Below are 13,271 nucleotides of genomic sequence, written 5' to 3'. Positions count from 1 at the left end.
AGATGAGGTCTCACTAACTTTTTACTCTGACTGGTCTCAGCCCAAATCCTCCCAATCTCTTCTCCCACTTGTCTATTATTATAGCACATGTCACTGTGTTTAGCCCACTCCTAGTTCCCTGTCTTTATGGTCCTTTCATGTTTTTAAATCAGTGAATATTTTCCTGCTCCCAATTTCCCTTTCACTTCTGGATCATGTTTATTTCTTTTGCCGTACTTTTTTGAGCACTGCCAACTCTTGTCTCACTCTTCTCAGTTTTCTCACTTTCTAGTCGAGAACTCTTTTGCCTCCGCCCTGCACTTGCATAAGTTTTTATAAATGATAATGAAATACCTCGTCACAGCTTCCCACACTCTAGCAGCTTTCTCCTCTGCTAAGTCTTATTTGATGTCTCCTTTCCTCCCACTGGATTTCAGTATCTTCCTAGGTAGATGTGCTTAATCCTTTGGGGTTTTTGTTTTCTTTTCTTTTTCTTTTTGGTGGTACAGGGATTTGAACTCAGGACCTTGTACTTGCTAAGCAGGGTTCTACCACGTGAGCCACGCCCCCAGCGTGTTGGCTCTTTTGGGATCACTGCTTTTGGAGCAAGCTTTCTTGGTTCAGGAGGTTTATGGGGGGGGGTCAATACTATGTTGCAAGCTAGCAGAAAACTCACCTGTGAGTTTTCAGTCCTCACCTCTCCCAGCCAATGGATCTGGGTATCTGAGTGCTTTCACAGGGCAAAGCTCTTCTTGTCCCCCCTCACAAACTATTTCCTGTAACTATGGATTCCCTCGGCTCCCACTGTCACCTGTGTGCTCCTGTAAATCCACCCCACCTTGCACCAATGAACTTTTCTGGCTCTTTCTGGACTCACTGTGGGGGCCATCTTTTCAGCTTCTTCCTGCGTCCTCTGATGGCCCCGTTCTGCCTGCTCTATGGCTCAGCCACCTTCCAGCTTCACTGACAATGGGGTTTTGTTTCTATGTCTCATCCTCCTCACTGCTTATGGTGACTTCTCAGAGGGCTGCCATTCTAAGTGAGAGGCACTCTGCTCTAAGCCTCACTGAGTTTGGTTGCTGTTCTTGTTTTTCTTATTCTTTCTTTTTCTCTTTGACAGAGTGCTGTGGAAAAGGCTGAGCCCTTGTTCTTGGTGAGCCTATGTTCCAGACAGGATATATAGAGAAAGGCAGTGTTTGATGAGCAATGAAGGTGACATATGTTCATAGGAGATGGGAAGGGAGGAGAGAGAAAGAGGAGAGAAAGAGAAGGAGAGATGAGCTCCAGCTGCCTGGGAGCTCTAGGTTGAAAGTGACAGCCCAGAACAGGTAAGTCTCTGACCACAAAGAAGAGGGGTCAGACCACTGTTTCCTCTCTGCCCTCCAGGGTGACCATGTTTGGCTGGACCCTCCCTCCACCAACAAGACTGGTGTGGCGATTGGGGGCATCATCAAAGAAACAAAGCCAAGCAAGATCTTGGTTGAAGATGATGAAGGGAAGGTCAGTATTAGTTCTTTCGGCTCCCTGCCCCCAACCCTAGAGCCTGCCCCTTCTGCTGCTCCCCAGAACCAAGGGTTCCCAAGCCCAAGAGGTATCACTGTGGCAGGACAGACCCCAGTGGAGTCCTGCCCTAGTAAACAGCACACATCTGTCTTGGGGCATGTTTCAAGAGTTGCAGAGGCAGTTGGGGAGGTGAGGGGAGATGGCCCAAATCATGTATACACATGTAAGTAAATGTAAAAATGATAAAGTGAAAGAGTTGCAGTCAAGATGAGGGGAGCAGGAAGGAGTGAGGTGGAGAGGGCTGAAGCAGGGAGGAGGGAGGACCAAAAGCTGGTGTGCGGAGAGACAGTTGGCTGAGAAAGATGTGTGGAGGAACAGGAAGAGGCAAAAATGACCAGGTGGTAGGAGGGTGGCTCAGGGTGCTGGGGCCAGAAACTCATCAGACCTGGAGAGGCAGGGGCAGCTGAAGACAGTGAGGGGAGACAAAAGGCTGTGAGTATCCAGCTGGTCACTTAACTCCACCTCAGGTCAACTTGGCCCAGCCTGGGGCTGCAGGGAGAGGTACATGCAGACATGGTCTCCAAGGAGAAGGTCATAGACTGTGCCTAGGCACTCTGGATTATGGAAGCCAGTAAAAGAATGACCACAGTACCTTCTGATAGCCTGATGCTGTAGTGGTTTTAAAAACCACTTTTACTTACAAGGCTCCCAGTGGCAAACTGACCCTAACTCTAAGTCTCAGCCATCAGCTCCTCTGTCCCTGTCTGAAGTTCAGCTCTAGCCCCAGCTACACAAAGACCCCTGACCCTAGACAGGTACCCTGACCAATGCCATAGATGGACCTGATTTTGTCACCAGTGTCCCTTGACCTGGCCAGAAATGAGCAACCAGCTCCTGGTCTGCTGATCTGTGACCCTGACGGCTGCCTTATTCCTAAGAACATGGAGGAGAGGAGTGTGTGGAGGCTGCCTTCAGAAGAGTCTGTGTCTGTCATTTCAGGAACACTGGATCCGAGCAGAGGACATTGGTGCCCTCAGCCCCATGCACCCCAACTCTGCCGAAGGTGTGGATGACATGATCCGCCTGGGGGACCTGAATGAGGCAGGCATGGTGCACAACCTCCTGATCCGCTACCAACAGCACAAGATCTACGTGAGTCCCCCCCACCTCTTGCTCATGGAGGAGCCCCCATAAAGGGAAGAAAATTATGTACCAGGGGGTCTGGCACCAGGCGCCACTCTCCATGGGCCAGGTACCCAACCTTTCCCAGTCTCTGCTCCCAATCTAAAGAAGCAGAAGCATCACCCTTGCAGATGGGAAGCTGGTGCACAGTGACAGCACGATGTCTGGCACACAGAAGGTGCTGCCCCTCACTCCATCTGCGGCTAGTCAGAAGGCCTGCTCTGATGGACTGAGTGGAGACCAGAGGGCAGTGAGTGCGGGCATAGTCTCCTTCCCTGCTTCCTTGCTGTATTGCAGAGCCAGGGCCTCCTGAGAGTGAGTCCTGTGACAGCTGGGTGGGTGCCCCTACCCTATTGGTGGAGGAGAGCCATGTGGGGGAAATGTGGACCCTTCTCTCAAACCTGAAAGTGAATGGGGGTTGGCTCCAGGCCTAGGACACTCATCCTAGCTCCCTAGGAAAGATGGGGTTCCAAAACTGGCACTAGCACCCTTGGGTGCTTAGGGCTCTGCCACAGTGGATATGGCCAAGGAAGTCCCTACCTGGGCCTCCTACATGGTCTGAACTGGCAGCTAGTACAGCTCTGACCGGCCCTCTGGATTACTCTAGGAAGCAAGGAGTGAGCTGGGGACCCAGAACAGAGGGAGGACTGAAAGAGAGAAGGAAGGGCTCCAAAGGAGGAGGGGACAGAGCCAGCTGCTTCTGCTCTGGCTGAACGTGGGTTAGAACTCTCAGGACTGTAACAGTAGTAAGTCAAGCTGGATGCTGGGCCTCCTCTGCTAAGCACTCCTGCATGCATTCTTTAGGTGCCCCTTGTAACCCTGAAGGCAGAGGATAATCCTATGACTTCTAGGGGAGACTCTCCAGTTACCCCCTACAGAGGGGTAGCCGGGCCTAATGGGCTCCCAATGAGCAGGTGGTCCTGGAGCACACAGATGTGTGGTTGGGATCACTGAGGGGTGCTGATGTTGACCAACAGTAAACACCTCATTTCCCTATGGGGGGCAGTAAAACCTCATTTCCTACATTCACCCTATTTTTATCAAGTACCTTCTAAGAACCAGGCAGGATGCTAAACATTTAATCTTCTTGGGAACAAGCTCTCAGAAGCTCATGTTCAAGGTGGACATCCCATTTTCCTATGGGAAGCAGCTGAGCAACTGAGAGTTTTGTCTCCTGGCCCAGACACACCCCACTTCCCCCTGACAAGAGTAGTTGGGTCCTGGCAACCCTCAAGAGGTTGTACTCAAGGCCAAGGCCACAGCCAGGCAACTCTGCCCTGGGGTTGAGGGTGCTAACCATCTGCTCCTTCCCCAGACATACACAGGCTCCATCCTGGTGGCCGTGAACCCATTCCAGATGCTGCCCCTCTACACCCTGGAGCAGGTGCAGCTTTACTACAGTCACCACATGGGTGAGCTGCCCCCGCACGTCTTCGCCATTGCTAACAGCTGCTACTTCAACATGAAGAAGAACAGGAGGGACCAGTGCTGTGTCATCAGGTGGGGGTCTCCAAGCATCCTGTGAAGGAGGGGGCATCTCTCTCCCTAAACCTCTCCAGACTAAAATGCCCACAAGGCAGGTGTGATAGGGTTCCTCTTATTCTACTGTGAACACCCTTCTTCATGGCACACACCTACCTGGAACTGCCCCAGCTACCCTGCCCCTCAAGGACATTCTGCCCTCTGGTGCTCCACAGATATGTCCCCTTGTCCCCACACTCCTAGAGCATGTCCCCCTGCACCCCCCCAGGTCATGTACCCCTGCCTCCCCCGGGACATGTTCCCCTGCCCCCTGACTACATGTTCCCTTGTCCCCAAGGACATGCTCTCCTGCCATTCAAAGACATGTCCCCTTGCCTCCCCCAGACGACATGTCCCTCAGAGCTTCCTTCCTTCAGAATTTGGTTTCTCACTGCATCCTGGGGACCCGTGTCGCCCATCCACTCAGTGTATGTTTCCTGAGTCCAGGAAGAAATGTGGATGCTCCTTCAGAAATGGGACCCAGGGCTGGGCACCAGTGCTTACACCTGTAATCCTAGCTACTCTGGAGGCCGAGATTGGGAGGAACTCATTTCAAGGCCAGCCCAGGCAAATGGTTTTTGAGACCCCATCTCCAAATAACCAGAGCAAAATGGACTAGAGGTGTGGTTCAAGTGGTAGAGCACCTGCTTTGCAAGCACAGAGCCCTGAGTTCAAACCACAGTCCCACAAAAAGAAAGGGAAGAAGAAAGAAGGGAAGGAGGGAAGGAGAGAGGGAGAGAGGGAGGGAGGGAGAGAGGGAGGGAGGGAAGGAGGGAGAGAGGGAGGGAGGGAGGGAAGGAGAGAGGGAGGCAAAGAGAGGTGGAATGGGAATTTGACTCCAGAGCACCTGGCCTGGTGCTCTAGTGATCACTCACTCACTCACTCGTGCATTTGTTCATTCATTCATTCATTCATTCATTCAAGATCTTACCAGAAGTCAGCTGTGTGCCCTCATTGCCTCGTGTGGGACAGACATAAAGTGAAAGGGACTAAAATCCAGGGAGACTAAAGCCTACTTGTGGAGTTCACGTTCTAGAAGGGGTGACAGGCAATAAATAGCACATTTTATGTCAGAGGTTTAAAGAAAAACATGGCAGGAGGAGAGCCAATAAAATGACAGGGGACACTTCTTTAGGTGGGAGAGGGAAACCACAGCCTCTCTGAGCAGAGACTAGAATGGCATCTTACAACACAGGTGCTCAGGGAATGAGCATATTCCATGTCTTCACCCCGTTCAGAAGGGTTTTTTCCTTCCATCAGAGTTTGAGATCCTTTCCCAGTGGCACACAGCAGTGAAGTGGAAGATTCAAACCCAGAGCTCTGAACCTGCCTTGCTGGAAGAGGCCTCCCGAGTGGAGCTGGGCCTGAGGCTGAAGGGCCAAGAAACCCACAGGGCTGGCTTCCTGCTGTGCTGCAGCAGAGCTGATGGGAGGCAGGTTGAGAAGAGAGGAAAGAGCCCCCTGGTTAACCTGGATCCCTGCAGGAAATAGCTGGTCATTCTGAGTCAAATTGTATTCTTAGGCTAGTGTCTTAGTCCGTGTTCTGCTACTACAACAGAATACCAGACTGGGTATATTAGAAACAGTAGAAGTGCATTTGGCTTGTGGTTCTGGAGGCTGGAAGTCCAAGATCAAGGGGCCACATCTGATAGTAGCCTCCTGCTGTGTCATAACATGGCAAGAGAGTGCAGGGGCGTGGGGAGAGAGAGAGAACAGAATTTATGCTTTTTATCAGAAGCCCACTCCTGAAGCAATGGCATTATTCCATCTTTTACCTAATCACCTTTTGAAAGTCCTCCTTTCTTGTGGTGCTGAGGGTCAAACCCAAGGTCTCAGGCATGCTAGCAAGTGCTCTACCACTGAGCTATACCACCTAGCCCAAAATCCTATCTCTTAATACTGTCACAGTGGCAATTAAATTTCAACATGAGCTGGGCACAGTGGAGCATACCTCTAGTCCCGGCTACTCAGAAGGTTGAGGCTGAGCATTGCTTAAGCCCAGGAGTTTAAGACCAGCTTGGGCAGCATAGTGAGACACTATGTCAAAAATAATTTCTTTCAACATGGGTTTTGGAGTGGATATTCAAATCATAGCACCTGGCATCTCCCAGGGCGCAGAGCAAGTCCCCTAAGCTCTCTGCCTCCATGGATCTGGCTCTACATTGGCAGTTATTTGATCAACTTGTGTTTGCAGAAATCCCTGGCACTGATCAGGCACTCACAGGGGTCTGAGTATCAGCAGAGGTTTGTTGGTCTGACTCTGGTTTGCTGGCATAGAGAATGTGGATATATCGATCATGACCTTTTCAAAAGGTTATAATTGCAGGAGGCAGAGATAGAAGGATCATGGTTCAAGACCAGACTGGGCAAAAAGTTAGTTAAGAGACACTATGTCAAAAAAAAATTAACCTAGATATAGTGGTACATGCTTGTAATCCCAGCTACTCAGGAAGTACAGGTAGGAGTATGATGGTCTGAGGCCAGCCCAGGTACAAGCATAAGTACAGAAGCAAAATTGGCCAGAAGTTGCAGCTGGGTAAGGGACTGCAGGAGTTGCCTGTGCCAACTTTAAAGCACAGGAATCCTCTTAGAGGTCTTGCAAACTGCGGGTCAGATAAAGCACAGTAAGTCCACATTTCTGGCCAGGTGACACATGCCTGCCTACAGGCCACACTTTCATTAGCAAGATATTGAGTCTTCTTGCTCTATCATCTGTGTTTCTGAGCCTGGCTGCTCTGGAATAAGCCAGCTCTGACTGTGCTGAAGGTCTTTGCAGCTGAGTAGGGAAGAAAAGACAAACACACCAACAATTTCTGCAGCATACAGTCTGAAACCTACAGGGGACTCCAGGACAAACTCGATGGGATTTCTGCATGGGGAATAGGTGTCCCTGTCAGTCTGACCAAGTATGCAGGTGTGGGTGGGCTTGCAGGAAAGTCATGGGTATTAGAAAGGGTCCTTCTGTGGTCTCATGTCCCTGCATTCTCTTGACAGCGGTGAGTCTGGGGCTGGGAAGACAGAAACCACCAAACTCATCCTGCAGTTTCTGGCCACTGTCAGCGGCCAGCATTCGTGGATTGAGCAGCAAGTCCTGGAGGCTAACCCCATCCTGGAAGGTGAGTGGTCTCCCAGCAGACTCCTCTTCTACCTAGCCCCCCCTCAGCCCTTTGATGGGTTTCCTTCAAGCAAGAGGTGACCATGGGCAGGGACCAGGGTGGGGCTGATGGTAGTGTTGGGCTCCCAGGCAGCATGAAGGGATAACTAATGATTGCATAAACTTTCATCATGTGTGTTTCCATAGGAAACACTAAGGAGTTCCTGAGATCAATCAATTTGGGAAATGCTAGCTGTGTTTGTTCAGGGCCCCTGAGAAGTAGTTGTGGTTTACAGACAGTTAGGCTGCAAGGATTTTCTTGAGGGGATTAGCCTTGCAGAAGATAAAGGGGGAGGAATCAGGAAAGGGCAAGGCAAGGCTGCAGACTGGGATGCTGATTGACCACTTTGGAAAGGAAAGAGGAGAGGAAGCAGAACTGGGTGGGAAGAGGTCCCGTTGTCGACCTCTTGAAATTCTTAGTAATGTTTTAGCAAGGGCCCACAGTTTCATTTTGCAGTGGACCCACAAGGTCTTGGCCAACCCAGCGAGAGGCTCTGGATCAAACTGCCCCTTACAGGCACCTGCATTTTGTGTCAGTGTCCCCCAGGGTTCAGTTCCTGGTGAGGGAGGCCCAGAAATTTGTGACCTTGGCCCTAAGGCTGGCAGTTGCTGGACAGCACAATCTATCTTGTTTCTTCTTTCTTTTTTCTTTTTGAGACAGTTTTGCTATGTAGCCCAGGCTGATCTGGAACTCTCAATGTTCCAATCTCTGCCTCCCGAGTCATGGGATTACAGGTGTACACCACCATGCCCAGCTCTCTTATTTCTTTACAATTGAGATATGCTTTCATACAATAAACATTAACCTTTCTGATGTACATTTTTGTGGATTTAACAAACTCATTCAGTTCCATAACCCCCCATCACATGAAACAGAAAACTCCCACCACTCCCCAAACTTTGTAGTTAACCAATCCTGACCCCTGCAACCAGATTTATTTGTCCTTTTTTCACCTGCAGTTTTGTCTTTTTCAGAATGTCATAGAAATGAAATGACTCAGTTGATAACCTTTTGTGTCTGGCTACCTCAACTAGTGTAATGCATTTAGGGTTCTTCCTTTCTAACGCTGAGTATAATTCCAAGGTAGGGCCATAACAGTTTGTTTACCAATTGAAGGAAATCTGGTGGCTTATAATTTATAATGATTATGAATAGAACCTCTGTAAACACGTTTTTCTCTTGAGTAAATTTCAGGAGTGAAATGTTTTACCTCAATGGTGAGTGATCCATTGAAGTAGGGCAGAAACTGTCAAAAATGTTTTCCAAAGGGGCTGTACCACTTTGCTTCCCTACCAACAGAGTAAGAGAGTTCTAGTTGTTCTGCCCCTTGGCACCTTCAAGGTGATATTTGCCACTTTGGTATGTGTGGGGTAGTACCCACCACAATAAATAATGATGCTGACATCTGTTCCCCTTTAGACAGCTTCTCTGTTGAAGTATCTGTTCAAATCTTTGGTCTACTTTTAATTAATATACTTCCTTATTAATGAGTAGCCCTGGTTGACCTTGAACTCGTTATCCTCTGGCCTCCACCTCCTGAGTGCGGAGATTACAAGCGTGCCACACCACAGGTGCTATGGCTTGTTTTTTCATTCTCCTAACAGTGTCTTTTGCAGGACAAATGTTTTAGATTTTAATTAAGTTCAATTTATTTATTTTTTTCTTTTTTGGATCATGCTTTTGGTGTGGAATCTAAGAATGCTTTGCCTAATCCTAAGATTTTCTCCTATGCTTTTGGTAAGAACTGGCACTGAATTTTTTTTTTTTAAGACAGGGTCTCCTTATATAGCTCAGACTGGCCTTGAACTAACAGTTCTCCTGCTCCAACCTTCCAAGAGCTGAGATTACAGGCATGTACCACCAGGCCCAGCTCTGGTACTGAATATTTTGTTTTAATCATGCGTGTTCACATAGAAATGTGTATGGTCAACCCAAATAACAAATGGAGAGACACTCTAAGGAATGTTGAGTTTATTTGGGAAAGGCTGAGGATTACGGACTGACAGTATGTGTGCTATGGAGACCACAGCATATCCAAGGAGGAAGCTTCCAAGCGGAAGCTTTTAAAGGCAAAAGAGAGAAGTGTGTGTATTTGTTCTGAAACAGAGAACATTGGTTACAGGGGCTTATCTTGGAGCATCCATTCATTAGCAGAAACAGTATGCCAGACACATGGTCTTGTGCCATCCTTGTGACTCATGTCTCAAGGTTAAGTTTGGAAAGTCCTTGGCAAAAGTTCTAGTTACAGGCATATGGGGATAAGAGCACTCCCTTTTTTTGTGGTGCTGGGGAATCAAACTCAAGGTCTCATGCATAAGTGTTCTATCATTGAGCTACATCCTCAGCCCCCTTTTAGGGATGTTTTGTAACAGTTTTTATCATAGACATGTGTGCGTGACAGCCCTCCCTCCATGGTCTTTATTTTTATTTATTTATTTATTTTTGGTTAGGACCTGACATAAGTGACTCCATTTTGATCCTGACACCTTTCACAGTACATAGTAGGGCATTATACAAAATATCTTTCTTACTGTGGATGGCACGCAGCAACAGCTCTAGGAAAGGCGCTTTGGGTCACATCCTCTGTCCAGAGGCTCTAGCCGCTCTCCCTGCAAGCTCACCCTGTCCAGCCCAGCCTGGGCCCAGCCGCCTGGGCGTGGAAGACGCGCACCTGCTCCCGCGCTCCCTCGGAAGCCTTATCGCCTACCAGCGCCTGCAGGGAGAATCCCCACATTCTGAGCTGCCATGCAAAGCTTGGTGGCCCTGACCTCTCCCACTGTCTCTGTCCACCTTCCACTGCTGTCCTCCTGGTCCTTCCTCCGACCCATTTTCACTCAGCAATCCCACCATGTCTTCTAAACCCAGCCTTTCCTGCATTGTGCCTTGGCTGCCATTCTCCTCCCGCAACCTTCTCCCAAGCTTCAATTCTGGGATCGCCTCCTCTCAGAACCGACCCAGTCGTCCTCCCTAAAGGTGTATTTTCTCCTGTCTTTTGTCATGGGCATCGCTCCCTTGCCATCAGCCTTCGGAAACGCCAAGACGATCCACAACGATAACTCGAGCCGCTTCGGAAAGTACATCGACATCTACTTCAACCCCAGCGGCGTGATCGTGAGCGCGCGCATCGAGCACTTCCTGCTGGAGAAGTCCCGTGTCTGCCGGCAGGTGAGGCTCCGCCCACGGTGAGGCCCCGCCCCCGGTGAGGCTCCGCCTCAAGGGTGAGGGTCCCATTGTCTTTCTCACCCCTCCTCCAGCCCCCAGCCGCCTCACAGAACCAGCGAGCCTCCCCAGTATTGCAGCAAAATAAGCGATAGGATAGCCTCAGTTTTGAATTTTCCCTCTATAAACTTTTCTTCATTCTTTAGTGTTTACCATGCCACACCACTGGAATTAATTGAGGCCCAGTCAGTCTCCGATTGCATCTTCAGGTGCATTGGGGGTCAAAGCAGGGGGACCTGGATGACAGTGATGGTCTGTGGCCCTGTGCTCAGAAGGGCACACACTTGGTTTAGAACTCTGTCACCATCTTGAAGTTCTTACTATCTTTTCAGCAAGGGGCCCCGCCCCACAGTTTCATTTTGCAGTGGGCCCACAAATCAGATAGCTAATCCTGAATGACAGGGATCCTATTTATGGCACCTATAACAGCAGAATTAATGCATGTGTTTGTGTAAAATGTAAAATAACCCTCAACACAGCATGCACGTGAACGTACCTGCATGCGCAGGAAGGTTAAGAGGGGGAAATGTCACCAACAGAGGGACTGGGCTGTGTGTGAGGACAGATAGACCTGTTGGCACTGTAGACAGTCTGAGAAGGAAGGTCACATTTAGTGAACCCCCCCGCTCTCCCCTGGTGTCAGGCATTTCTCCTGTATTATCTCATTGGATCTTCACAACAACCAGGAAAGGCAGGTCTCTTTAGCCCTACTATTCAGATTAAGAAACTGAGTCCAGATAGGCCAATTAAATAACTTGCCCCAAGTCACAGAGCTAGTATGCTCAGTCTCTCTGACCGAGGCATGCCCTTCCCAGAGGCCCGTCCTTCTTCCCATAGTGGTCCGTGAATTCGTAGAATTTATGCCTCACAATGGTACCCCAAATTGTATGAGAAACTTCTAAAGCAGATTAGAAACAAGTCCTTACCATGATAGAGAGCAATATTAAAATTATAGAACAGGCTGGGTTATAGGTTAATGGTAGAGCACATGCTTAGCCTGTGCAAGGCCCTGGGTCCCATCCCAGCACCACACACACACACATTATGCCATATCTATACTGTGGAATGCTGGGCAGAGTTCAAAGGGAGGAGGAGGAGGATTGTGAGTGTCAATGTGTAAGGATTAGGCTGGAGGCATGGCTCAGGCAAAAGGGCATCTGCCTTGCAAGCACAAAACCCTGAGTTCAAACTCCAGTACTGCCAAAAAAAAAAAAAAAAGAAGGAATTTAAAAATACAGAACGCCTAGGTAAACCAATGGCTGTCAGTTCTCCAGTGGGTCACTGGGTGGCTGTCAAGTGCATGGGATGGGGAGGTTAGAGAGCCTCCTGTGACTTTGTGCACAACAGTTTCCAGGCTGGGAGGTATGGCCAAATTGCAGGAAATGTAGGACTCATGAAGAGCCAGCCCTGGAGACCCAGGAAGTGAATAGCAGTTACCCCAGGCCCACCCTTGGGTCAATGTCAGAGCCACACCTGGCAGGAAGACCTTACAGCTGAAGCCAGGACACTCGCGAGGTCTGGTGGCTTCAGGGGACTTGCTTACAAAGTCTCTCTGGACCCCTCTCTCCCAGGCTGCAGAGGAACAGAACTATCACATCTTCTACTGCATGCTCATGGGGATGAGTGCAGAGGAGAAGAATCTGCTGGGCCTGGGGACACCTTCTGAGTACCACTACCTGACCATGGTGAGCTCCCACCCCATCCCGCCCTTCAGTAGTGAATGGAGAGAGGAAGCGCCAGGACCTGCTCAAGCCTTGGTCTGCAGCTGCTGAAATGCCCCAGCTCTAGCTGGACCCCTGAGGCAGCGTCCCCTTTCCCTTCCCTGTTGCAGCTCCTTCTTTTTGGAAGCAACCTGATGATTGCCAGAGACCTAGACCTGCCCTTGGCTGCACGCCTCCTCCTTCCAGTCCCCCATGTTTATTACAGGCCCCAAGCAGAGCCTGTGGTCTTTCCCCATATACCTACTACCTTCCTTTGGTTCCCTCTGGACCGGAAAAAGGCTTCCAGTACAGTGGACCATGGAGAGTCACCCACATGCCTGCTACTCCAGTACTTGTTGGTGCCCCTAGACCATGAGCTCCCAGAATTCAAGGCCTTACTCCTGCTTGTGGCTTTGTCCCCACCTTCTGAGACAGCCCGGCACAAGCAGTCATGTGCTCATGCTGGTTGACAAGACAATGGATCTCTCTCCTGTTTGACCCTCTGTGGTCACTGCCTTCGGTCTTCATCAGTCCTTGCCTAGACCATGGCAATAGTTTCCTCATGGGTATCTCTGAGGCCAATCTTGATCTCTGATGTGTCATCCACCTGCAGCAGAGGGGAGCATCCTGCAATATAAATCTGATGGTGTCATGTCTCTGATGACAATTATTTGCTAAAAGTCAAAGCACCTTGACATGACTTCCAGGTCCCTCCAGGATCTGATCCTCTGCTGACTTCTCCCCTCTCAACTCTGACCCCCACCCTCCTTGTAGCCCCTGCCCCTGCCTCCCACTTGCAGCTTGCTCCTGCCATTCTCCACCCTGGGCTGCTTTGAGGATCCATATATGGGGCCAGCTCATACACTTCCTCCAGGAAGCCTTTTTCCACCTTTCCATGGGACTAGCCTGGCCTCTTTGGTCTCAGCATCGGTAATAGCCATCCATAACAGGGTCATTTGCTTCCTGCCTGTTCCTCCTGAATGCACAGCAGCCAAGCAGGACTGTGGCTCACC

General features: G+C 49.8%; 1 protein-coding gene across 1 annotated transcript in view; it reads left to right on the top strand.

Moving 5' to 3' along the window:
• Positions 1–13,271, top strand: part of Myo7b (myosin VIIB) — an 86,372-nt gene that overhangs the window by 26,676 nt on the left and 46,425 nt on the right. Inside the window, exons 3-8 of the mRNA XM_074070464.1 lie at positions 1,366–1,479; positions 2,482–2,634; positions 3,980–4,164; positions 7,179–7,300; positions 10,362–10,504; positions 12,130–12,243. Coding sequence (XP_073926565.1) covers positions 1,366–1,479; positions 2,482–2,634; positions 3,980–4,164; positions 7,179–7,300; positions 10,362–10,504; positions 12,130–12,243 — 831 coding nt within the window. The remainder of the gene's footprint in view (positions 1–1,365; positions 1,480–2,481; positions 2,635–3,979; positions 4,165–7,178; positions 7,301–10,361; positions 10,505–12,129; positions 12,244–13,271) is intronic.

Source organism: Castor canadensis, chromosome 4 (assembly GCF_047511655.1).
Source record: "Castor canadensis chromosome 4, mCasCan1.hap1v2, whole genome shotgun sequence".
In the NCBI taxonomy this organism is placed as follows: Eukaryota; Metazoa; Chordata; class Mammalia; order Rodentia; family Castoridae; genus Castor; species Castor canadensis.
This window is presented reverse-complemented; position numbering and strand designations above follow the sequence as displayed.